Below are 27386 nucleotides of genomic sequence, written 5' to 3' on the forward strand. Positions count from 1 at the left end.
CATTGTGAAGTGTGAACACAACCTGAGTATGCAGATGTTTTAATTTATATCTTTGAATTTTGTTTCCACTCCTGTTATTGAGGCTTTTGGGTTTTTTTAATTATCCTGGATAAGTAAACAAGTTGGTTATACTTCATTGGTTCCAGTGGACACTTTGTTAGTTCCCAAGTGGCTGTCACCTGGGAGCAGGCAAGCTTCCATGGAAAACACAAAGGGGTATTGTGGAAGGCAGGAAGGAAGCACTTGGGGGCTTGAAAAGACAAGGCATGTCAGAACTCTTGGGAGGAATTAATTCCAAATGCCTTTCACCCCTACCCTGCTATAAATAAAGGTAAGGGTACATAGTTATCTGCCAAGAAGCAATGGAAGGGAGCAAATTACTGTGAAATAACATTCTGGGCCTTTTTGAGAGGATGGTGAATGGCACAACTATTGAAAGATACAGGTGCTAGCAAAACTGGTCTTGTACATTTTTCTGTTATTTTTCAGAGTTCTGCAGACAACGCATATAATTCTGTGTTCAAAAGACTTTCTCAGACAAAGCAGTTGCATTCAATTGTATGTGTGAGAAGACAAAATAAAGTAGTACATGAGTGTCAGGGATGGGTTAATTGTCCTGGATTTTATCTGGGTTTTTGTTTTGTTTTGTTTCTTGCACAGTTTCTTAAGGAAATGGAAAGTGGTGTTTTTCTCTTTGCCTGCTTTTTCTGCTAGTTAGGGTTTGCAGGCAAAGAGCTGGGTGAATGAAGTTGGATGCTTAGCATCTTACTGAATGGTACATATATTTTTCCAGTAATGCAATTTTCAATGTGATATTCTTAAAATATGTTCATTTCTTATTTTCTTCAAAGGACCCGGAGGTATGTCTTCAAGCAAGCCTGACACAGGAACAGTTGAATGTTCACCTCCAAGTCCTAACCCTTTGAAAAAAGGTGGTTCAATAAACTGGTCTTTCCCTGATAAAATAAAATCCCCAAGAACGGTGAGGAAACTTTCTATGAAAATGAAAAAGTTGCCTGAGCTCAGCAGGAAGCTGAGTGTCAAAGGAAATTCAAGCCATAATAGCTCAGACAGTTCTTCGTTGCTTAAACATAATTGCCAGGACATGGGCCATGCAGCGTTATCCTCTTCTGGGAACATGGTGGCTGCTGCTGCTAGCAGGAATGTTATAAGCCGCTATCATCTTGATAGCAGTGTATCCTCACAACACAGCTACAAAAAGAAAAGCAACAGGAGTTCCAAATCCTCCAGCAAAGGGGGCTACCTCAGCGATGGAGACTCTCCTGAGCTTATAGCTAAATCAGGGAAACACACTGCTGAAGGCAGAGCTGGGAAAGGAAAGGAAGGATTCCCAAGCAACAATGGTACTAAGACAGAAATAGACATTGATGCTTTTAGGCACTACAGTTTTTCTGACCAGCCCAAATGTTCCCAGTATATATCTGGTCTCATGAGCATTCATTTCTACGGTGCGGAGGATTTGAAACCGCCTCGGATGGACTCCAAAGATGTCTTCTGTGCAATCCAAGTAGATTCAGTTAATAAAGCGCGGACTGCCTTACTGACATGCAGGACAACCTTTTTGGACATGGATCACACTTTCAACATAGAAATAGAAAATGCCCAGCATTTGAAATTAGTGGTCTTCAGTTGGGAGCCCATGCCAAGGAAAAACCGGGTTTGTTGTCATGGTACGGTGGTTCTTCCTGCTCTTTTTCGAGTGACAAAGAATCATCAGTTGGCAGTCAAGTTGGAACCTAGGGGGCTTATTTATGTCAAGCTGACCCTTCTGGAACAGTGGGAGAACTCTCTCAATGGACTAGATGGAGAGCGAGAACCGGTAATGTTTGGGATAGAAGCTCGGAAAGTGGTTGAGAAGGAAAACTTAGGCTTGATGGTGCCCCTTCTGATGAAGAAATGCATTATGGAGATTGAAAAAAGAGGCTGCCAGGTAGAGAGGGCTTTTAAAATAATGCCTATATTATTATCTCTGTGTTTCATGTATGGCAATTAGAAAAGTATCATATATATGCTACAAATAATGTGATATCTTTGCTGAGTATATATATATATATATACATAGACATCCACCATTCTGGCATTATCCTGTTTGGATGACACAGATCCCAAACCCCCGTTCTGGTGCAAGCAGTCCAGACAACGGTCAGCACCAGGACCTTAACATGCATTTTAAAAATGTACCTGTTGCTTCAGATTTTCCTGGAAGATGCAGAGCTCTTTGTTACCATACTGGAGCTGCATGGGCATCTTGCTAAATCACATAGTACACCCACTGCTGCTGCAGGTCGCTCTTTCTGAAGTCAGAACAAGGCACCCTGCATATGATCATTGCTGGGCACCTTGTTCTGACCTCAGAAAAGACCCAGGATGGCGGTGGATGTGCCAGGTGGCTCGGTGGCACCCTTGTGCAGACAATCATGGTGACATGAGAATGGAGGGCCAGCTAACAGGAGCAGCTGTGGGGCCAGGATATTCTGGACCTCCCCCAGAGTATCCAGGCCTATATAGACAGGGCCTAAGCTATTCCGCTTTTCTCTCTCAGAGCATGATGTGTCCTTATGGTATAAAATGGAGGAGGGATGAAAGGAATTGGCGCTTTATAGGAGGACAAAAATTATTTTGGCTTCTGAGACTTTGAAAGCTAGCATAAGACAATGATGTTTGAAAAATACTGGGCTTTTGCTCATCTAGACGCAGGAACAGGTAGATAGTAGGATTGGTAATTTGGAGTAGATTTCTATGGTTACTCCCACCCCAATTCCCAGTATGAAGGCCAGAGAAGAAAATCTCTCCAATAACTGGCTTGTGCTAACTGCTGTTTTTTCAGTCTCCATGTTTTTCCTATGTAAAATAGACATACTAGTTGGCTGCTTTGACTAGGATTTCCTTCAGTATTAAAATTGTATTACAATCCTTGCTCTTTGCTATGTATCCCAGTGTATGGCTCATGCAGTACAGAGTATGGTAGATTCTGCCCCCTAAGCCACCATATTGTGTCTGAGTCTGGCTGTTAAGGCATTCTCTTAAAATCAAAAATAGATCCATAAACCTGAACCAAATTTTCTGTTAATGAAGTGCTGTATATGCTCATGTATAAGTCTAGAAATTTTAATCAAAAATTGACCCAAAAAACCTGGGTTGACTTATCTACAGGTCAATGGAAGTACTGTACTTTAATTCTATATAAATATAAAAAGAGCCATCCCTATCCCCTTTCTCTGAATAAAAGTTAAGAGCATAGTCCATCCTGGGAACACCAGAAAAGAAGCATGGATCCCCTCTACTCTCTCATCCATCCAGCCTTTAGGATGAGCACAAACAGTTATGCCTGCCAGAATTTTCTACTTTCTTTGGCATCATTTTCCTTGCATCATCCTTTACATCCTTGGTTACATGCCCCTAAATTTTACCCTCGACTTATCCAGGAGTCATAGCAAAATCCATAATTTTGGCCCCAAAATCTGCCCTCGACTTATACATGAGGTTGACTTATAGTCGAGTATATACGGTAATGCCCAGGAACGAATCCACTTCATTAATGGAGGTCAACTTGTACAAATAGCAAACAATGTGGGGAGAGGAAATGCTGTTTAGAAACCCCACACAAGATCTTGTTATTTATTTTATATAGTTGCCCACAGCAAATACATCTCCTTTGCTGTATCTCTTCTTCAGTTCCCCATTGGCACAAGAGCATGTACTTTTAGAACAAATCGTTGTCTGAAAAGGCCTTGGAAATCAAATGATACTGTAGCTATAAAACTAAAAACATTATACTCTGGCATTATGTGATCTAGAAATTTATTAATTTTAAAAATAGGTCTTGACCTGGAATGAACTGTAAACACCTGTTCTCTATATATTATGTGTTAAATTGTGTGGTTTTCCTTTTCAGCCTTTTTGAAGCAGTTTGGTTGTAAATAGTCTCAATCTGATATCCCTGTGTTATCATGTGGGCTGGTGAGGTCTATATGTACCGTATATACTCATGTATAAGTTGACATGTATGTATAAGTCAAGGGCAGTTTTTGGATCCAAAATCATGGATTTTGATATGACCCATGGATAAGTCGAGGGTCAAACACTGGAGGGTATTACAAAAGATCTAAAGGGGGGGAACAAAGCACCACTTTCCTCCCTATATCTCCCTCTCTGGACATCTCCCAAGCATCAGTCTTGGCATAGAAAAGGGGGAACAAACCTCGGCACGCACACACACTCTTCCCCTTACAAAAAAGGAGGACAGAGCCCACTCTTTCTCTGCCTTTCATCCCAGGACTCCCAAGGCTCATAGCTTGCAAAAAAGGAGGACAGAGCCCACTCTTTCTCTGCTTTCCATCCCAAGGACTCCCAAGGATCAGGGCTTGCAAAAAAGGAGGACAGACCCCATTGCTCTCCATCCCAAGGACCCCCAAGGATCAGGGCTTGCAAAAAAAAGGATAGACCCCACTCTTTCTCTGCTCTCCACCCCAAGGACTCCCAAGGATCGGGGCTTGCGAAAAAGGAGGACAGACCCCGCTCTTTCTCTGCTCTCCACCCCAAGGATTCCCAAGGATCGGGGCTTGCAAAAAAGGAGGACAGACCCCACTCTTTCTCTACTCTCTACCCCAAGGACCTCCAAGGATCAGGGCTTGCAAAAAAGGAGGACAGACCTTTCTCTCTCTTTGCTTTTCAACCCCAGGATTTCCAGGCAAAACGGGGGACAAGCCAGAGCATACAGTGTGTTTGTGTGTCCTTTGGCTCAGCAGCAGCTTGTTAGCTCTGGCTGCACAGGAAGGCTGAGAGGGAAAACAAAGACATACACACACACGCACAGAGGGAGAGAAGAGGAGAGCACACGCCGGGGCTTCAAACAGGGAGCCGTTAACAAGGCTACAGAGGAAGGTGGGCACTTATTATTTCAAGAAATTTATAAGCATAAACTCATTGCCTCATCTATAAGTCTACCCATGATTCTGGATTCCATTTTGGGGCATAAATATTTTGACTTATAGTCGAGTATATACGGTATATGCAAATAATTATGACCACAGAAACAAACTGACATTTTTTATAATACTGAATGTCAACAACCTTCATCATCTTCTTTTAGTTTACCTTGTTTTACTTCATGCAGACATTATCACTACACTTTCTTTTTCTGTTGAAAGTTGCTAATGATGTGGTTTGTTTGTTTTCTAGCTTTTTATGTGCACATCTTGGTGCTTCTGCTAGCTATGTTTTAAACAGTATTTTTGCTTGATATTTGATGTACATTTCTTAGCATTCCCTAGGCAGCAAACTGGGGCCATTGATAAAGTTATGATTTTGTTTTTAGGTTGTAGGCCTGTACCGTTTGTGTGGCTCAGCAGCAGTCAAGAAAGAGCTCCGAGAAGCATTTGAAAAGGACAGCAAAGCGGTGACTCTCTGTGAAAACCAGTACCCAGATATAAATGTGATAACAGGTAAATGGGCTTGCATTTTAAGAGTGAAGTGAATATATGTTTAAAGTGTCCAAAACATCCCTTTAAAAATACTTTTAATTTTTTTTTTTTTTTTTTTTTTGATGGTACAAAGTGGAGCCGTAAGTACAATACTGTATAAGCAAATCCTGAAAGCAGTGACCTAATGCTGGTTTGGTAACTGTGGGTGTATCCACACTGAAGAAATATAGCAGTTTGACACCACTGGGATTTGTAGTTTTGTGAGATATTGACCCTTCCCTGTCAGAGCGCTCTAGGCCCCTACCAAACTACAAATCCCCAAATTCCATAGCACTGACTCATGATGTTAAAGTGGTGTCAAACTGCTTTATTTGAGCAGTATGGCCCCAGCCTCTGTTATCATTGGAATTAGTAGCCTTGTTTCTACTGTAGACTGTGCATTATTATTATTATTATTGATGTTCTTGTTTGTTTACTACTACTTGACTTTGTAAAGACATATTCATAACTTCCAGTGGCATCTGTGGTTGAAGGTAAAAATAGGGTGCATACTACAGTGGAATTCTTGTTCGAGTATCACATTATAACCATGTCTTTTCTAGTCTCCCAAACTGCCATAGATATTCCATGTGCATGAGAGCTGCCATTTTGTTTCATATCTTGGTCCATGGGAAGGGTTAGGGAGAGAGATCCTATGCAAGAAAATAATAGATAGCAAAGATGGACATGGAAATTTTGTATGTTGGATTATTTTTGTGTTTTCCAGCTGAGGTTCAACCCAAGAGATTTTGCCAAAGAACAAGATGGCCTCTTCCCTGCTTATTCCATGTACCAAATTCAAATGAAATGCCATTACATTCTCATTTCAACACTGGCAATGAGGAAGTGTCCTCTAATACACACAAAAGCTCAAATGGTTTAAGGAGGCCAGGAGAAGTTGTTTGGCAGATATGAACAACAGGAGTTATGTCTTATGTGTCAAAACTACTGTCTCCCCCCCACCCCCCACCCCAGTATCTTCTGCCTGAGGGAATGGCCTCCCACAGCCTCATGGAATTTGGGGTGTTATGCTTCAACAGTTACTCCATGCTTAAACGGTGCCATTTTTAAAAGGGAAAAAGCAAAACTCTGATAGGGTAAAGGACTGAGCATATCACTAAGTATATGGTCATAGACTGGAATTGTTGCAGAATCCTGTGTGGAGCATTCTATATTTTATCTGGTATAGTGGAATTAGAAAACCTTCTTTGGAATCTTTTGTCTTGTCCAATATCATTTTATTTTGATTCAAGTTTTCATACCATTGGATAAAAGTGATCCTAGTTTCCTTTTTTTTTAAAATGGAAAATGTCTGTTTGCTCTGCTTGTTCGTTTTGGATGACAGCAAATCTCAAGAGTGGAATTTCCTGTGGGATGAACTCTTTCAAGCAACACCATTTGAGTTACAGCTGTTTTGAAAGGAGAATGTGTCCTGTAATCTTGCCTCTTTTAATTTGAGCCAGGGCAGCTATTTTTATTTATGTGTGCAGACGTTCCCTCTGTTTATAGTGTCTGCAGTAGTGATAGCATAAGAAGAACCTTGCTGGATAAAAAACCAAGGGTCCACTATGTCCTATGCCTTGTTTCAGCCAGGGCCAGCCAGGGGCAGTTTGTAGGGAACCTAAGCTTATACGTTGGGCAGGGGTTGTGAATCATGTCGGACTTGCATGCCTCAGCAGCCCTAGCCAGCATAGTCAACAGTAAAGAATGCTGGGAGTTGCAACCCAGTAACACTTGAGGGAGGCACACAATTCCCATGCCTGAGGTAGAGCATGAAAGGAACAGGCCTTCCTCAATTGTGTGTCCCCCAGATTTGGTATTCAGAAATCCCTCGTGGATGTGTCTAATTCTAATTAGCTGTCTAGCCTAATGTCCATAAATTAATCTATATACTGCATGAAACTATGGCCTGTTACAGACAGCCAAAATAAAGCTGCTTCGAGTCACAGTGGAGGTATGGTGTTTCAATGATGCATGCGTCCTAAGAGTCCAGAAGTTGCACCAAAGCCATGCTCCAGCCCTAAGGACTGGAGCGTGGCTTTGGTGTGGCTTCTAGACTCTTAGGACGCATGCATCATTGAAACACTATACCTCCACTGTGACTCGAAGCAGCTTTATTTTGGCTGTCTGTAACAGGCCTATGTTTTTGTAGTGGGTGAAAATAGTGGAGAGGTCATTTCAACAGCATGCACCTATGTTTGGAAAAATTACTTTTTGGAAGACAATTCCCAGAATCCCCCAGCCAGCATGGCAATGAGGTGCCTGTTTCTTGTGATTTATTCTGGAGACATAAACAGGATTTTGAGTTTTTATTTATTTATATATTCAGTTTATACCTTCCCTTTCTCTAATCATAGGACCCAAAGCAGCTTACAATATTTTAAAAGTTTAGCTAAAATTTTATTCTATGAAAGTTTTTTAAAAACCCAGTTAAATAACAATGGCTAAATACATGGCTAAATATAGTTTAAAATACATATAAAACAAAATTGAAAAGATACAAAATAAAACAGGCAACCATTTTCCTACTGCCATATGATTAAAAATCAAATTTCTGCCTAACTAGAAAGGTCTCAGCTGCCAGTGGAAAAAAAGCAGAGAGGGGCAAACTAGTCTGTCATGTGGGAATAGAAACTGGTTTTGAGTTCACACTTTGTCATCCTTAGAATCTCAGCTTTGTATTTTAAATGAACACATCTGTAGTCATCATTGCTGCTGAATTGCTTGACATGCTTTTACTCTGTTAAAACTATGTTTATTTTAAATCCTATAATATTTTAAACTGTTTATATTTATTTTATTGGTATGCTGCCCTGATATCTCATGGGATATAAATATTTTAATTAATAAATACTATTAGTTCCTAAACAGTCTCCGTTGAAGGCTCAGAAATGGGAAGGGAGTTGTTTAGGCAGTAAAGGATGCTGGAACTCACTACCAGAGTACATGCTAAACATGCTTAAGGTCACAGGTTCATTTCCTGGCATCTCCAGTTAAAAGGATTCCAGATATTAGGACTGGAGAAAGTGGTTCCTGGAAATTAGAGCAGCTGGGAGAGACAGCTGTGACCCTGCAAGTATTTTTGACCTACAGAAACCATAATTTTTCAACTGTGCCAGTGAGGTCTGCATGTTGTAGGATAAACATCTGGAGGGCCACATTGGCTCACTCCTGCAGCACTGGATTAGGCAGCCTTGGTGGAATTATATAATTTTAGAATTAGCGTATAATAATCATGCCAGATTCATTCATTCATCCTGCCTGCCTTTTTATATAAATTTATATATTTTATATACAAATATACAATTTATATGCAAGTATAATTTATATACAAATGCCCTCAGGGTTGTTTAGAAATGTGTGTGTGTAGGGAGGGAGGGAAAGAGAAGGAGAAGGAGGAATAAATAAAACCAATGGAAGTTACAGTCAAAACAAACAAATCAAACAAAATGGGGGCAGGGGGAGTTTGTACTGGAGACATGCCAGGATTATATCTCCCACCCGCTCACATTTAACATTTTTATTCCTCCCTTCTGCATTCTATGATTTACAATTACTTCTGCATTCCTTATGTGTTAGAGCAAAATAGCAACAAAGCATATTTTGCCAACCCCTGATTTAAAAAAAAAAAAGACCTAAAGAAATAAAGACTTTGGGCATGTGCATTTCAAGCTCATTTCTATGATGGCATGATCATGACTACAGATGTAAGATGGAGTTTACATAACTGTACCAATTGTGGTGTAGAAACACCAGAATCGTCTTGGGTCCTTACATCTTCATAAGTGGACTTACTGTTCATGGGAATTAGAATTCTGCAGTTGTGTAACATCTGTATACAGTAGAGGGCTACTTTTGTGGGTACTATGTAGCAGAGCTAGTAAAGTACTTGATGTGCATTGCAAAAAGATGGACATTGAGCACCAATATGCATTTGGTGCTCTTTCCAATGTCCCATTACACACCTTTGCAATTTAGTAAATTCTGCTATATAGGTAGGTATACATAAAGTTACACAATGTAATAGTTCATATAGGATTCTGACGAGGGATAATAGGTTTTGTGGTTGTTGCTTTTTAAATCTGCAGTCATTTACATTACTTGTTGGCTTGTCCCTTATACCATTTGAGACTGAATTCATCTTTGGCCTTCAAAAAGACTAGTGCATTTCTAGAAACTGGAGGTCTCCCCACAGGACTTTGGTTCTTTTTATTGTATACTTTATGAATTGTTCTGTTTATTTGACTATAATATTTGATTTATTTGAGGTTTTTTAAAACAACATATAGACATATATAAATATTTTATATTAATTTTACAAATTTTATACATTTTATAACCAATTAACTTCAGCTCTTTCCCCATTTGCCCCTAATTATAACATATTTGTAAAAATAAAAAGAGGAGGATGATGCTCCAGTGAGCAGTGTCAGTGTCAGCCCTTGTTGGCTTAGGTGCTGGTATTGATTTGTTTCTGTCTCCCCATCTTCTCTGGGTAACCGTTTGAGGAGTCCCTGATTCAGAGGATCTTGGACATTGGCTCACTAGTTGCATAGCTGCTAGACAGATCACTGGTTTCACGGGATGCACAACCCTCCATGTTGGCCTGTATTTAACTTCAGGACTTCAGATAATGTCTGTGCTGTTGCAATAAATGAGCAGTAATAACAGTTTATACTCTGCAACAGAAATCCAGTCTGGAAGCCTGTAGAGAAAATAAAAATGTATATTTTCAGAGTATTTTTTGGAATAAATGATGCTGAGGGTTGTGCTTCCAGCAATGAGGTTTTTAGGAATACAGGTTGAATCTCCCATATCTGGAATCCTGAAATCCGAAATATTCCAAAAACTGAAACTTTTTTCATACGTGGCTGAAAACTTCTGCTTTCTGATGGTTCATTGTACACAAACTTTGTTTCATGCACAAAATTATTATGATGTTGAAATTATCTTCAGGCTATGTGTATAAGACATATATGAGACACAAATTAATTTTCTGCTTTGATTTGGGTCCTATCTCCAAGATAACTCATTAGGTATGTACAGTTGTCCCTCCATATCCCTGGATCATTTATCCTTGGATTCAACCATCCACAGCTTGAAAATATTTTAAAATATATAAATTCCAAAAAACAAAGCTTGATTTTTCATTTTATATAAGGGACACGTAGTTTTACTACTCCACTGTATAAAATTGAGCATCTAAACATTTTGGTATCCACATCGAGTCCTGGAACCAAACTCCAGCAGATACCAAGGGCTTATTGTTTATGCAAATACAGGAGTTCAAAAATAAATAATTAAATCTGAAAACCAAAACATCTCTGATCCCAAAGTGTTCTGGATAAGAGTGACTTGGCCTGTGTGTATTAATGTGTACATGTATTTTACAAGGGCCAAGTTGATAAAGCAGATTTCAAAGAATTTGCTCATCCCAGTGAGTATGGCACTGCCTTCCAGGGAAGATGATGAGTAATCAAATTTCCTCCCTGCACTGAGATGGACTGGGACCATCTTGGCCGTTCCCACAAACTCCCCAGCTCCAAACTTGGGGGGAAAGCTGAGAATTGTTTGGCAGGGGAAGGGCTGCCCCCAATTCTTCAAGGAGAATAGGTATGAGAGGACATGGAAAATTAGAAACATATTAACTGTGCTGTGAGGGTAGTAGGGGTTGAAGCCAAGGTAAGGTCTAGGTAGCCATCAAAATGGAACAAGGATTCCTGTGTTTTATTAAAACACATCCTAAAGACCCTTTAGAACTGTGAACACTATTCCTAGACATTTATATGTTGACTCCAGAGACTGGAGTTTGATTCCCCACTTGGTCATGAAACCCACTGGGATAACTTGGGCAGGTCACATACTCTCAGCCTCAGGGAAAGGCAGTGGCAAACCTCCTTGGAACAAACACTGCCGAGAAAACCCCAGGATAGGTTCACCTTTGGGTCACCATAAGTCGGAAATGACTTGAAAACACAGAACAACAAGAGCAACTACTATGAAGACAAGGATATTGTCAAAATAAATGGCTCTTTGGGTGCCTCCTTTAACACCAAATATTACATTCTTTTAGAAGATGCTGATTTGTGGAAGCAAAGAGTGGGGGAAAGAAACTGTTCTTTGTGAACACAATGAATGGAATTGCACTCTGTGGATAGGCACAGGCTTAGCTCTTAATATTTATAGTGCTGAAGCTGAACATATATGAATATGTGAACACACACGTTTCTTGTTAAATGGATTTAACAGTATAACCTTGCTTCTTGTTTAGTAGTGTTTTCTTTTTAAATTTTTAGTTTTTACGTGGCATCTCTCTGCCCCCAGCCAGACTCTACAGGCATTCTTTGTTTCAAAAACTCCCCAGTTGGTCAAGGAATGCACATTTAATTATTAAACCTTGACTGAGAAATGCTCTTTTGGCTGGCACTGGCTTACACGCAATTAACTGCACATGTGATTCAGAATAATGCGCTCTGCCAGATTTGGAGGTTAACGGGTTTCTGATATTGCTGCATCGTGTCTGTTTCCAGCCATGTGAACTCTCTTCTTGGAGAAGAGCATGTCATACAGTTAACAGTTCAACGGGTCAGAAAAATGAGAAATTAATGAGATGGATTGGGGGAGGTATGTGTTTTCAGCTTGCTGCCTAAATTAGTTCTGTGCAGACAATGGTTGTACCAAGAAAAACTCAGCTGTCAGGAGAAGTAAGTCCATAAAAATATACAGGGCTCAGTTAGTAAAAGGATTTGGGGGTGAGGGATAGGTCAGAGGACTCACAAATTATTTTCTTCAGGAATTAAGCAAGAGAAAGTGTTTTGAGAAGGAAATACCAGGTGACTCTGTTGCATAGCTCCATGTTGATGCTATTAATAAACGTCTCAAATGGTGCCTCAGTACTGAATGCTTCAAAAATATAGGACAGATTATTTTCCTTCCTATAATTATTGCCAACATTGTTTGCAGAACAAGTTTTTATTTTCATCAGAAAGATAGCAGGACTTTTCTTGAGGTACCTTAATCACCTTTGTCACATGCCCAAAATCCACAGTTTACCAGATAGTTTTTGTTGGTTTAAGGCACTTCACAACTGAATTTTAAAAGTGTGTGTTTTTACAGTATAGCCCCTTAAATTTTGCTAGTTGTTGCTACCTCTACATCCACTCATTCCATTCTTAGTCACACACTTCCAGACTCCCAGCACCCAGGTTGTTTTGCTTCTGTGTCAGAGGAAATGCCACCACCTCCAGGGTGGGATTGGTATTGTGAGGGGCAGGAGAGAAGGAGGAGGAAGGAAGATGAGAAGGTAGGAGGAGGAAGAAGGAAGAGGTGGCAGCCACAGGGTGGTGGTGGCAGCGGGGGGAGAGGAGGAGTCAGCCATGAGGCAGACTTTAAGGGGCAGAACAACAAAATCTCATTGTCCCAATGGTGATGAGACCCTGTGGCTGTGCCACCATTAAGGACAATGAGACTTGAGCATCTGCAGATTTTGGTATAATAATAATAATAATAATAATAATAATAATAAGAAGAAGAAGAAGAAGAAGAAGATTTATTTGTATACCGCTTTTCTAAAATGAATCCAGAACGGATTCCCCACAGATACCAAGGGCTGACTGTACCACCCTCAAGTGAATTTCTTTTTAATTATGACATATATAAGAACCAAAAAGTGTCACCTTGTCCTTGTTTGTCTCCTTAGAATTTTTTTTAAAGAGTTACAGTACGTCAGAGTGTTAACTATCAAATTATAATACTATGAAAAATGGGGGGGGGGGGGGAATCAGAGACGACCAAATTTGCCCTAAGACCACATGATCACCTAAGCAAACCATGTTCTGATTAAAAAAAGTTTTTTTTAAAGCTCTTTGGAATAGCCCTAGTGTAGATTCAAGAAATTACTATAAGCAGCCCTCCAAAAGAATGGAAGAAGTGGATGAAGGAAACGACAACTGGCAAAATCCAGTAAAACAAGGTGCTATACTGTGAGCCGTCTTGGGTCCCTATGGGCATACAAATGAACTAAATTATATATATATATATATATATATATATATATATATATATATATACATACACACACACACTGCAATGCTTGAGAATAAAATGTGGCAGCTCGTGCTGGAAATTGCCTGAAAATAGTTGAAGACATCAGAAATGACATTTGGATATTTTTTTAGGGAAACAAATTCAACAAACTGCAGCAGCAAATATTGCAACATGTTTGTCCTACCTAGACAATTTAATTGTTAATTTGTGGACTACCTTGACTTGAAATAGGTAGGTAAAACGTAGCCCTTCGGCCTGCAAATAACTGCTGAACTCACACATCACTTACCAGTTGTATTACCAGACTGAAGTGTCAGATCTAAGTGTCCTTTGCTTCTTATTAGTTTTGGAATTCATGCAGAGCTGCTTACTGTCATGTTACGATTATACAATTAGCCTCTACATTCTGACTGGTACCAATATCCATTGACATTGAAATTGCACAATCTAGGGTATTTTGAACCGCCACCACCTCCTTAAGTAAAGAATGAAGGTGGAATCCCTTGCTTTACTGTTAAGGATTTTGCTCTTAACAAACGTCTTCAATTAACACAGTTCACATTACAGTTGGGTCATAGGGCAGGATTTGTGGTAGGCGCATTGAGGCTCACAACAAGTCTTGCTTTGTTAAAGAACACTCAGCAGTGGTATTTCTGTCATGGTTTGGGGATTAACAGGTCCTTTATTTGGCAGATACTTAAAATTGGTATCTTGACTCCCTACTTTCAGCTCTCTTTGCTTTCATTCTGCATTAAATGATGCTATTTACTAAAGTGCAGGTTGCGCTTGCCTAGTTGTATGGAGTATAGCAAAGTTGGATATTTTTTAAAATTAAAAATGAGCCAAGATTTTAATAATAGGTTTTAAAAAAATATTTGGTAGTACAAAATCTACCTTGGCTAGAAAAGCAATGTATTTTTAATGTTAAAAAAAAAAAAAGATGGAGTGGCTCAAAGTTCTTGGGATGTAGAGTTTGTCTCAATTTGTCTTCATCTTAGCTAAACACACATTTCTTAAAGTAAGAGTGTATATGCACTGCACCAGTACAGTAGTTTAATGCCCCTTTAATTGCTATGCTTCCATCTCACAAAATCTTGTGATTTGTAGTTTCGTACCAGGGCTCAATTCCCAGCTCGGCCATGAAACCCACTGGGTGGTCTTGAGCAAGTTACATGCTCTCAGCCTCAGGGGAAGGCAGTGGCAAACCTCCTCTGAACAAATCTTGTTCTATCATGGGGTTTTCGTGGTAAGATTTTGTTCAGAGGAGGTTTGCCATTGCCTTCCCCTTAGGGTTGCTGTAAGTTGGGAATGACTTGAAGGCACAGAACAAACAACAACAAAGTTATTTAGAATTCTTTAGTCTACTCCCATGAACTACAGCACTAGAGTTCACTGGCAGAGAATTTCTGTTTGAATTAAATGGGATTCTGTATTCAGCGATGCAGTATATGCAAAGTGTATGAGGTATAAAATGTTCTTACTATAGGTACATGAATACTTTATCATCCATCCATCCTATGAAACTTGCTTTTGTGTGAGTCCTTGTCTTAAAATAAGCATTTGCACAAAAACAGTATACTGCTCAAGTCTGAGGCCAATGTTAAGTTGCAGCTTCTTCAGCTGTTCTTAAACAAACAAACAAAACGTTTATATCTGGAAAAGGTCGGGAAGCTTTCAGGAGCCAGTACTACCAGAGCTGTTAAAATGGCAAATGGCATTCTTGGCACAAGGGCATAGTCTGTTTGTACTATCAAAAACATGTATCAGCATTTGGTCCGTTAGATAATCCCCATCTAACATAGGCCTGTTACAGACTGCCAAAATAAAGCTGCTTCGGGTCTCTTTGGAGGTATGCTGTTTAAATGATGCATGCATCCGAAGAATCCGGAAGCTGCACCAAAGCTGCACTCCAGTGCTTAGGAATGGAGTGTGGCTTTGGCGCGACCACCGGACTCTTAGGACCCATGCATCATTTAAATAGCATACCTCCAAAGAGACCCGAAGCAGCTTTATTTTGGCAGTCTGTAACAGGCCATAGTAAGAGAGAAGATGTGTGCTGTAGTCTAGAAAGGTCTCTCAGGATCCAAAGTTGCAGAAGGCTGGCATAGGCAAAGAAAACTGAAGCAGAAGAAAAGGATGCACAAAAAGGAAGGGGACATTATGCTTCTGCCCTGAATGTTGGAGTTTGTGTTTATTAGAGTTCTGTTGCAATATTATATAGTATAATGTAGTGGTCAGATTCGGTAGAATAGCTGTGGCAGAGAGGTCTGATATGAGAATTTTTAATAAAAAGTTATATTTGTCAATAGTGATAACTAATTCAGTGAGCTGTTAAGGCCAGAATCCTAATAGTGACACATGCTGGCGTAACCTCCCATTATACCACCATTTCATACCTTTTCACTTGTAGAAGGAGGTGTTCAGTACTTTCTTTCTCAACCACCCCCTATGCTACAAACTCAGCTTGATGATTGGACACACACACTCCCATGGCCAGGAGGTCCAAGATGGTGATGACCACTCTTTCCCCCCAGTTGTGCAAATGCAGCTGGATGGTACCTGGGAGTCCCTACCCCTTGGCCATTGACTAGCTGATAGAGATTTACCCTCCACCACCACGTTGGCTGTCACATTCCAACTTATAAAACATAGCTCTTAAAACTTAAAGTGCCTTTGTGTTATGAAACCTATTTGTCTTAACTGATAACAGATATTATATCGATGGTGTTCCATCAGTGAACACACAGTGAACACAGAATTTCAAGGAAAGAGAGGCAAAATTGGAGTTAAAAAGTGTTCTCAGATTTGGGAATTTGTTTTTTTATTTGTTTTTGTAGGATCTGATATTAAGCAAAAAATAAATCTGGTCATGTCCTTGGTTTAAGATCTTGTGGTGCTTCTGGGTGCACATAAAGTACTACCCTCATGCCAGAGCCTGAAAAAGTTACTTTTTTGGACTATATGCTGGCTGGGAAGGTGGAATCGTCATACCATCCTGAATATCTTTTCTGAGCTTGGCCTTATGCTTTCTACCTATGGTGGTGCTTGACTATGAAATATATTCATTGTACCTTGTTTTCATTTCTTGTAAAGGTGTCCTCAAGGATTATTTAAGAGAGTTGCCTTCTCCCTTGATAACCAAACAACTCTATGAAGCAGTTTTGGAGGCTATGGTGAAAAAGCCCTTGAAAATGACAACTAATGGGTGTGAGAATGACCCTAGCGATTCTGAGCACACAGTGGCTCTCTTGGATTGCCTGCCAGATGTTGAGAAGGTAAGTATTATTGGTGTATTGTTGATGGTGGGTTACAAACCGCCGCTTTGCGGCGGTCTTCCAGCGCTGCTGTTTGCTCCGCGAGGGAGTCGCAGCAGCCAAACTGCGCGACTCCCTCGCGGAGCAAAAAAGGAGCTCCAAAATGGAGCTCCTTCTCGTGGCGCGGCTATGACGCCGCGAAGTGCCACTGGCGCACTCGCGGCGTCATAGCCGCCGCGACACGTGTGGAAGCACAGTGTCCACTACGTAAAAATGGCGGCGGCCGTCTGGAACGGCTGCCGTCATTTTTTTACGCGCAGAGCGCGTATTAGGGTTAGGGAGGTGCGGAAGCACCGCACCTCCCTAACCCTAGTACGCGCTCTGCGCTTACTTTAATGGTGGTGTGTAACCCGCCACAGTCTTACAAAATTCCAGATCTTCCTCTTGCATTTATGTAATTGAGTCATGTGAACTCATTGATTGAGCTATGTGAATCTTACAGTAGGATGATTGCAAACATTGCTGCAGGACATACGGTAGGTAAATCAGTCTGGTTACTCCATCTTTACTCATTAAGGTAGGCTGTTTTTTTCTCTTTATAGGTGAGTTTCTCTTAATACTAAATAGTGTTAGTGAATAGAGTCAACCACATTTCTTTTCTGCTCTTCTCCCAAAAGTGCAATTATAAGAATTTGCTTTGAATTATACTCTGCCTCCAGAAGCAGCCAGTCATGTGTATGTCATCTGTTGATTTACGATGACCTCATTAATTTTATGGGATTTTTCTTAGGCAAGAAATACTCAGGGGTAGTTTGCATTGCCTTCTTCTGAAATATAGCCTACAGCAGCTGGGATACTCTGGAAGTCTCCCATCCCAGTACTAACCAGACTGAACCCATTCATATATCTTGCATATTAAGTCACAATAAGTGGCAGGTAGCTAAATGTTTTGGGGAACTGTTCAGGCTAGCCATCCTCTCATTCAGCCAGTCTGTTAAGGAGTTCTGTGTATATGTGTTGTAAACACGAAAACAAAAATCATCACACAGCTGGAGTTTTGCTTTAAAACGTTTCTTGTTTTGCTGTACAGTCCCCTCTGTTAAAGAGTAGAGCTCTTAGTAGAACAGTGACTTTAGTTCTTCAGTGGGTTAAAAACATACCACAAGCAAAGCAGCACCAATTTTCCCTTAGATATGCATGCTCCTTTTTAGATCCCTGTCAAGCAGCAAAACTTTGGTTAGTAGTGTGTAATCACTTTCATACAGCAAGCAATAAATGCTCACATTTTCTTGAAATCGAATGAGATGTGCAGTGTCTATAAAATGTGAATGTCTAAAAATAAAAGGATTTAATTCAGCTTTGCTAGTGGAAACACAAATTGATTTTGAGCAAAATAGAACACACTGATTATTTAACCATCAGTCAACAGTCATGTGCTTGTCCTGAATATCTCAGGGAAAAATAATTTTATTGACTTGATAAGCTGCCATATGGTGACTTTTTTCCTGAGCCCAACTATAATTTTCAAGCACCTCTAACTGCAAGCTGTTGCTTAATTAATTTTACATACAGTCAGCACGTGCTTTATTGCAATGTGAAATTCTAACCTCCTGTCAGGAAGGGCTCCAGTAAAATGAACTAGCTGTCCCACTTTATAGACAGACAGCTAGACAGAGGCGACTTTTTTCTCAGTGAAGTTATTTGACTCCAGAGACTTATGAGCCCCTCAGCATCCCACGCTCCCCTCATCCCTCTGCTTTGGCGTTAGTCCTGAATATACTTCTTTGACAGCAAATTCCACTGAAATAGATGGAAGTTGTTCTGAGTAAACATGGTTACGATTGGATTGTTAATAAATCATTACTACTTGACACTAGCAAGTATTAGATTCAAAACAGATTGGGTTTAACCAACACCACATTGTTTTCCTTGTTGCCTTTGGGATGGGGTTGAACTGTAGATTTTAAGTCTAGGATGGCATCTTAAAGAGAAGGTGTTATATTTTATTTATTTGGAGATCTTGCAGGTCTGCCATACCTTAGTTAGTACAGACTATGCTTTGCATGCAAGAAGTCACAGGTTCAGTCTCTGTGTCAAGCCCTGGTAGGATTGGGGAAAACTCCTGCTTGGAAACACTGGAGAGCCATTGCTAGTCATTGTAGATTCAATACTGGTCTTACATTGGTACAAGGAAGTTTTCTATGCCCCTAAAGTTCCTATACATTGCTATCAGAGCCTCTCCTGCTAAGGAATGGATTATTAAGGTTAAATATTATAATATACGTGTTGAGTCTCCCTTAGCAAGAGTTCCAAAATATAAAATATACCAAAAACCAAAACATTTTTCATGGGTGGCTGAGATAGTGACACCTTTGCTTTCTGATGGCTCAGTGTATACAAACCTTCTTTCATACACAAAATTATTTTAAAATATTGTATAAAATTAGCTTCAGCCTATCTGTATAAGCTGTATATGTAACATAAATTAATTCTGTGTCTTCACGTGCATCCCATCTCCAAAATATTTCATTATGTATGTAAATACAAATACAGGTATTCCAAAATCCAAAAAAAAAAAAGGGGGGGGAATGAAATGCAGGATACTTCTGGTCCCAAGCATTTTGGTAAAAGAAACACAGTCTGTACATAAACTGTAACATAGTGGCTTCTGGTTATTTTTTTTTTTTTTTTTTGCTGCAGTTGCTGATCAAATTAAAGTGGCCAAGGTGACTGGGGGAATCCTGGGAGCTGTAATCCAAAAAGCAACTTTAATATTCCCCGGTATAATATGAAATGGGTGTGCATGGATGAGTTGTATATGTGTGTGTATATACAGATTAATAAAGTATTTTAAAAGCCACTATGGACTTGTGTTAATAGATAGAGGCTTGTGTATTTTATAATGATCATGCTGGCCATAGAAATTGACATAGGTCTAATGTGCAATGCAGAAATAATGCAGTTTGACACCACTGAAACTGCCATAGCTCTGTGCTATGGAATTCTGGGATTTGTAGATTTGTGAGATATTTAACCTTCTCTGTCTGAGAGCTCTTGTGCCACAACAAACTACAAATACCAGGATTTCATTGAAGCCGTGACAATAAAAGTTGTGTCAGAATTCATGATTACTGCATTGCAGATTAGACCATAGATGTTATTTCAACTTTCTTTTAGTGACTGGAATAGTAGCATTTATTTGGTGCATACTGTACCTAATATGGCCCCATGGCTGTCTGCCACATACCCAATATGTCCACCAGCTGTGCCTATCTACTTTCCAGTAAACTTCTCTCTGTTTGGGGAGGGGGCCTTAATTCCAGGTAAGTGTGCATAGCATTGCAGTTTAGTGCTTCTGGAACAGGGATTACAAAGCTGAAAGGAAGTGCCAAAACATCACACCATTATATCCTTTTGCTTAATACTCAGAAATGGGTAATATCAGAATGCATCAGTGGCAATATTGTGGCTATTGTGGCTATGTGGAAAGGACAAGTCCTTTATGAACATAAAACCTTCTTCTCTCTTTCGGTAGGTAACGTTTGTTTGTTTGTTTATTCAAGGCCACTCTAAAAATGCTGTTGGACCATTTGAAACTCGTGGCTTCATACCATGAAGTGAACAGAATGACATGCCAGAACTTAGCAGTTTGTTTTGGGCCTGTGTTACTGAGCCAGCGGCAGGAAACAACTAATCATAACAACAGAGTTTTCACGGATTCAGAAGAACTCGCCAGTGCCTTGGATTTCAAAAAACACATAGAAGTTCTACATTACCTTCTCCAGTTGTGGCCAGGTAAAAGAGCAGTATACAAAGAAAATAGACAATTTCCCACTTGATCTTGACAGACAGGTAGTACTTACGGACCTAATCACATCATGCCAGAAGTGGGTAATTTTGGAACAGTGTGGCCACATATGAATATAAGTCCCTAAGACTGGACAACCTCTCCAACACAGAGGTGATATAGATTTTATCATCTGTGATTTCCTCACAGGGGTCAGATACCAAAAATTCTCTCCGGTTAAAGCTGATCTTGACTTCAAACAGAAGATGACCAAATAGCACACCAGTCTGATTCTGGAATATATTTATTATATGATTTATGTATCTGTAAATTAAAAATGCTTCAATCCCAAATGGAAATATAAATAAATAATCAAATATTCCAGAAAATGGTTTTCTCTAGAAAGGAATCTTCTATTTAACTGTAAGCACAAATAAAAACATACACACCGTCTAGAAAACCCACAAAATCTTATAAAGAAGAGATTGTCAAACTCTCCTGTGGACACACGGTACCATGCAGTCTGCTTTAATTAAAGATTCAACATTTTAATTAAATTGAAGTTAATTAAATTTAATTGAACATTGTGGAGAGATCTCTGTTCTTCTGAAGGAGTCAGAGCCTGGGCTTTCAAACATTAATCCTCCTATGGATTTGGAAAACTTGATAACCATACTTGTGCTCTAGTTCAGCTCCCTTGGTTTTTATTTATTTTGTAAATGGAAAACACATGGCCCTTGTTCAGTCAAAAAGCATAACAAAGCTGGCACTTAAGGTTTAACACATGACCCGTTTGCCTTAAGAGAGCAAAGCCTAAACAGAAGAACTTTTGTTGATATGCAGGTTCCCTCCCACCTCATTAAAAAAAAGCAGAATTGCTCAGGACTAATAAGAAACTTTCTCTCCCACTCCAGTAAGCCTTGCTTTTGCAGGAAGACCTTTCAGCTCAAAGGAGAGCTTATTCACATGATCATATCAGAAAGTGGTAGCCAAAGTAAACGCTTGCATATGTTTGGTCCCAGCTTGTGGCATCTTAGTTATGTGTAGGATTCGATTTCTTGGCAAACTACTACGAATGTTGGTGGGGTTTTTTCAAGACTTTTCTATAACATTTTGCTCACTTTATTTAAAATGTGAAATCATACCATGCAGTTCATAATGGTTAGAATTCTCACATTGGTTTAGAGAGGTGTGTAGCTGTGGGGAAGGGAGGATGGGCACATTGCCCATCCAGTAGGACTTCTGCCCTACAAATGAATTTTTTTTCAGTCCCCAGATTTCTAGTATTTCAGAGAGCAAGACATTAAAAATAATTCCTACCTAGAAGTCTCATCTTTGCTGTGTTCCTGCCTAAACTGTATTTCTAAATGTTCAACTGAAGTTTTAAGGTACTGTTATGCTAGAAACTTGGAGACTGAAGGAAGATTTCATTTAGGTGGCTAAAGTTCTTATAAGAAAGTGTTGATTTTGCAGACTAACACAACTGTGTCTTTAAAAGAAATGTGTGCTCAGATATGTGTACTGAAGGCTTATGGTTAACCATGTTGGCTTATTAATTGTTTTACATGTTAACAACTTTGAAATGTCACAAGCTAACGACGTATGAGGCTCAAAAAGCATAAAATACCAGGCCCGTCCTTCTCTGCCCGTAACTGGTACCTGACTTTGTTTCCCTCTTCTTAGGGACTCCATTGTCATACAAGATCCTTTCCTTCTTCTTCGTGGTCTCTGCGAATCACACAAATGGGTTTATTCTGCGCCTGCGCAGCAATCCTCGGAAGCCTCTAGAATCTCCAGGCAGAAAGCGATGTATCTTTCTGCAACTTTTTGGCGGTAGCCCCGCCCACCCATATATAAGGCACCTGGTGGCCCGCTCCTCTTCAGTTCCTTCATTCTGCCGCGCTAAGCAGCTCGAGGAACTTTGCTAGCATTTCGCTTGCTCTTGTGTATTGGAATCTCTGCTTTGACCTTCGGACTTTCACTTGAGCCATTCTTTCGGACTTTCCCTAATCGGCTTGACCATTCTGCTGACCTTTGGCTTGACGTACGGACTGGTAACAGATCTCTCTTACCATGGCCTCCTTCAAGCAGTGCACTAAGTGCGGGGTGAAAATCCCCAAGGCCGACGGCCACGACAGATGTGTCCTTTGCCTGGGGGAGTCCCACGTTCCGGGCAACTGCCCCCACTGCAAGGCGATGTCTGCCCAGGCCCTCAAGAATAGGGACCAGACACTTAAGGCTACACTCTATGAAAAGGTCTTGAGCCAGTCTGGCGGTTCGGGAGCCTCTGGGGATGCGGATGCTCCCAAAGCCCCCAAGAGGAAAGGGGACAAGCGCCCCGACCGCGATAAGCGGGCTCGCTCGTCATTGCCACCCGCCAAGAGCTGTCGGAAGGGCCCTCTAAGTACGGTCTCAGTGCCTCCGCCTGAGTCGAGGTGAGTACCATCTACATCCCCGGTCACCGAGCCAGTGAAGACCCCGACTCCTGTACCGGCTGCCTCCCGGATGGTGCCTCTCGAGCCCAGAGTCCTTCTCACCACCCATCTGTCTGCACCGGCGGACGCCTTGCAGATTGTGGACATAGACTCTGAGTCTGAAGGGGAACTCCACGACTCTCATGTCCCCTTGTCTCTGCAGAGACGCAGATCCAGGTCCCGTTCTCCTTCTCCAGAGAGAGGGCCACGACCGACGGCACGGGACAGAGAGCGCCCCCACTCCCCCCCAAGGAAGGATCGGTCCGCACTGGGGGCTGAAGCGGATGGAGCCCTGGAAACAGAGCGTCCAGACTCCGCGGAGCGCGACCAAGACCTATTTGAGGCCTTCCCGGACCTGGTATACGACCACCGCACGGGACAGTACCTTATCCCTGTGGACCCGTCCCGTCTACGGTGTAACATCCGAGCCTACTCACGGGACCGTCACCAGGTTGGCACCTCCTACGGGCTGGATGATTTGGGCACGACTGACCTTTCGCCCAGAAGGCGCAGTAGATCTCCTTCGAGGTCCAGATCGAGGTCCCCTCGTACTGCATCGCCCCTCTCCGACGACGACGAGGCTCCGTTCGTCCCAGAGGGCCCAGCAGTCCCGTCGCCCACGGACGATGTCAGGTCCTTCGCCGACAGGGTTATCCGGATGGCTGATGCCCTGAAATTGGAAGTGGCCCATCCAGAGGACGATGCCCTTGACCCGGTGGAGAGGAGGATCCACAGCTCTGCCCCAGCTCCACCAGCCTTAGCGTATCTACCATCTCTAGAGAAGATCGCTAAGCGCTCATGGGACGCACCGGCCACCATCCCGTCGACGTCCCGTAGGATCGAGAACCTCTATCGGGTCACTCCATCCGCTCCATCTTGGCTCTCCAACCACCCAAAGCCAGACTCGGCCATCGTGGAAGGAGCCCAGTCCACCTTCGCTCCAAAGTCCTTGTCTTCCCCGGTCGACAAGGACAGCAAAAAGCTGGACGGATTGGCCAAGAAGTTCTACGCTTCAGCGGCCCTGGACTTGAAGGTGGCCAACTACGCGGCCTGCATGGGAGCCTACGTGCAGTATCTCGTAGAAAAGATGGACCCCACCATTGCGGACCTGCCAGACGACAGGAGACGCATGATGTCCGCGCTCAGGAACGAAATTCACCTGATAGGCGGACAGCAGATCATCTCCGCCAGGCATTCGACAGACTGTGCATCGAAGGTCCTCTGCGGATCCATAGCTCTCCGCCGCTACGCGTGGCTTCGGTCCTCGGATCTCACCCCGCAAGCGAAGGCAGCTATAGAGGACATGCCCTTTGACAACTCGGGCTTGTTCCACCGGGACACGGACGAGAAGCTCAGCTTCCGCTACAGGATGAAGACCGCAGCCAGAAAGCACGGAAGGCTCCTGGTTCGTGACACTGGACTTAAAGGATGCCTATTTTCACATTGCGATCCTGGAGGACCACCGGAAGTTCCTCGCTTTCGCTGTCGGCCACCAGGCCTACCAGTACAAGGTCCGGCCTTTCCACAACTCCAAAGGTCTTCACCAAGTGCATGGCTCCCGTGGTGGCATACCTGCGTCAAAGAGGAATCACAGTCTTCCCATACCTAGACGACTGGCTCCTCGCAGCGTCCTCCAAAGACATTTTGCTAAAGCAACTCGAATTTGCCCTGTCTCTGCTTCAAGTATTGGGTCTGCTGGTCAACTTTGACAAGTCCAACCTGACTCCTACCAAGCGAATCGACTTCATAGGAACCACGCTGGACTCTGTAACGATGAGGGCATACCTTCCAGAGACAGGGTTTCAAACCCTCTGCACATCCCTACAGCCCTGCCTTCGCCAAAGGCGTCTTCAGGCCCGTGTGGTGCAAGTCGCCATGGGTCACCTGGCCTCCACCACCTTCGTTATACCGTGGGCCAGATTGCGCCTCAGGCCCCTTCAATCTTGGTTCCTCTCCGTGTTCGACCCCGTCCGAGACATGCCTACCAAGCTGCTCACCATCCCGAGGACCGTGCAGAAGTCCCTACGATGGTGGCTCCAGCCAGACAATGTCTGCGTGGGGATGCCATTCCTGCCCCCGCAGCCAGACCTCTCTCTGACCACGGATGCCTCCCTGCAAGGATGGGGCGCCCACACTCTGGACCTTACAATAAAGGACAAGTGGTCACCGGCAGAAGCTACTCTCCACGTCAACGTCTTGGAGATGCTAGCCGTGGAAAAGGCACTCAGAGCCTTTCAGTCAGTCCTCACGGACAAGGTGGTGCTTCTTCTCACCGACAACACCACCGTCATGTACTACCTGAACAAGCAGGGAGGTACAAAGTCGAGGACTCTGTTGGCAGTCACCATCCGCATCTGGGAATGGTGTATACAGCACAAGATCTTACTGCAGTGCATCCATCTGCCTGGCGATCAGAACGACCTTGCAGACCAGCTCAGCAGGTCATCCTCCACTTGCCACGAGTGGAGGCTGCATCCAGACGTGGTGACCCAACTTTTCAATCGATGGGGGACCCCTCTACTGGACTTATTCGCCTCTCGACTGAACGCTCACACCCCAGGATTCTGCTTCCGGTACAGAGAACCAGGATTGGAAGGGGACGCATTCCAACTCAAATGGACTCAAGGTCTCCTGTATGACTTTCCCCCATTTCCTCTGATCACACGGGTGTTCTCAAAGATGTTGGCCGACCACACGGACGCAATCCTGATAACTCCGTGGTGGCCCAGGCAGCCTTGGTTCGCCCCGCTCCTACAACGAGCACAGGAGCATCTCCGCTTAGAACACCGGCCCGACCTGCTGTCACTTCACGGAGGTCGAGTCCACCATCCCGAGATGCAGTCTTTCCCATTGGTGGCATGGAGGATTCGATCCTGAGCACGCTTCCATCTGGTGTACAGGATATCATCAAGGCAGCACAGAGACCATCTACACAGAGGTCCTATGCCTACAAGTGGGACAGGTTCCTTGCCTTTCTGCAGACAAAGGACATTCCACCATCCCGTGTTTCCATCCCTGTGGTCCTGGACTTCCTTATGACGTTGACAGAAGCAGGTCTCTCCTTGAGTTCTATCAAGTGCTACCTGTCTGCCATTTCGTCGCACTACTTGTTTCAAAACAAACTTTCTCTGTTTGGGGATCCTCTCATAAAGAGGTTCCTTAAGGGATTTAACAACCTGCATCCACCTGTCGCAGACACTTCACCGCAGTGGAGTCTAGACACCGTCCTCGCACAGCTGGTGTCTAAGCCATTTGAGCCCTTAGCTACCACGGACCTGAGACTCCTGACCTGGAAAACGGCTTTCCTGGTAGCTATCACGTCAGCCCTCTGGGCTGGTGAACTGTTTGCCCTGAGGGTGGACCAACCCTTCCTTCGTTTTCACAAGGACAAGGTGGTGCTCCGTACAGACATTACTTTTTTGCCCAAGGTGGTGTCTGCTTTCCACATCAACCAGGACATTGTTTTGCTGACTTTGGCTCCTAATACGACCACGGACTCTGAGTGCCAGATCCATCCATCCCCTCAGTGTCTGCTCATTTGACAACGCTTGTTGCCGCGCTGTTCGCGGCTCATTTGGAACTGAAGAGGAGCGGGCCACCAGGGGCCTTATATATGGGTGGGCGGGGCTACCGCCAAAAAGTTGCAGAAAGATACATCGCTTTCTGCCTGGAGATTCTGGAGGTTTCCGAGGATTGCTGCGCATGCGCAGAATAAACCCATTTGTGTGAATTTGCAGATGACCACTCGAAGAAACACAGTTACAGGTGAGCAACCTGTTCTTCTCTGCTTCTTAACCCCGTTATCTTAAAACTTTGTGACTTGTAAGATACTGTTTCCCATGCTTGGACCAACCCACCTTACCCAGTTCTAAAATTATAGGGATAGTTGTGGACAGGAGCCTTAATGAAATACACAGTGTCTACCCTGAATTTTAATTATTTGTAGCCAGACTGTAGCACACCCACTCATAGCCATCTAAAAACAGTCACCGCAGATGCTGTCACAAAATTTAGGAAGATCCCATGCCTTCACTGTGATCTGAGGACTGAGATCAGGTTCTCCAGCTTCTCATGGACTATGATTGCCTTCTGTGTGGCCATCTTGTAGAAGACCCTTCCTTTTGGCCCTGAACAAAATCTGTAAATAGATTAAGCCTTCTGGGTAGCAATGGTAATTCTTTCATATTGTATAAAACAGCTGGCATGTTGCTGAAATTAAACAAAAATGGCATGGTTGTACAAATAGTTGTAATAATAGTTATCAACAGGACAAAGACATTTTACTGTTGAACTATGCAGCACTCTTTGGTCAATAAATATTTGTACTGTTTACTGTAGGAAG

At 42.5% G+C, this 27386-nt stretch overlaps 1 protein-coding gene across 1 annotated transcript in view; it reads left to right on the forward strand.

Moving 5' to 3' along the window:
• Positions 1-27386, forward strand: part of SYDE2 (synapse defective Rho GTPase homolog 2) — a 53650-nt gene that overhangs the window by 21252 nt on the left and 5012 nt on the right. The window contains exons 3-6 of the mRNA XM_089497583.1: positions 852-1951; positions 5339-5465; positions 16623-16804; positions 20347-20578. Of these exons, the coding sequence (XP_089353709.1) occupies positions 852-1951; positions 5339-5465; positions 16623-16804; positions 20347-20578 (1641 nt within the window). The remainder of the gene's footprint in view (positions 1-851; positions 1952-5338; positions 5466-16622; positions 16805-20346; positions 20579-27386) is intronic.

The sequence above is a fragment of the Sceloporus occidentalis genome, unplaced genomic scaffold, assembly GCF_023333645.1.
Source record: "Sceloporus occidentalis isolate IW3139 unplaced genomic scaffold, rSceOcc1.0.p SCAF_104, whole genome shotgun sequence".
Lineage (NCBI taxonomy): Eukaryota > Metazoa > Chordata > Lepidosauria > Squamata > Phrynosomatidae > Sceloporus > Sceloporus occidentalis.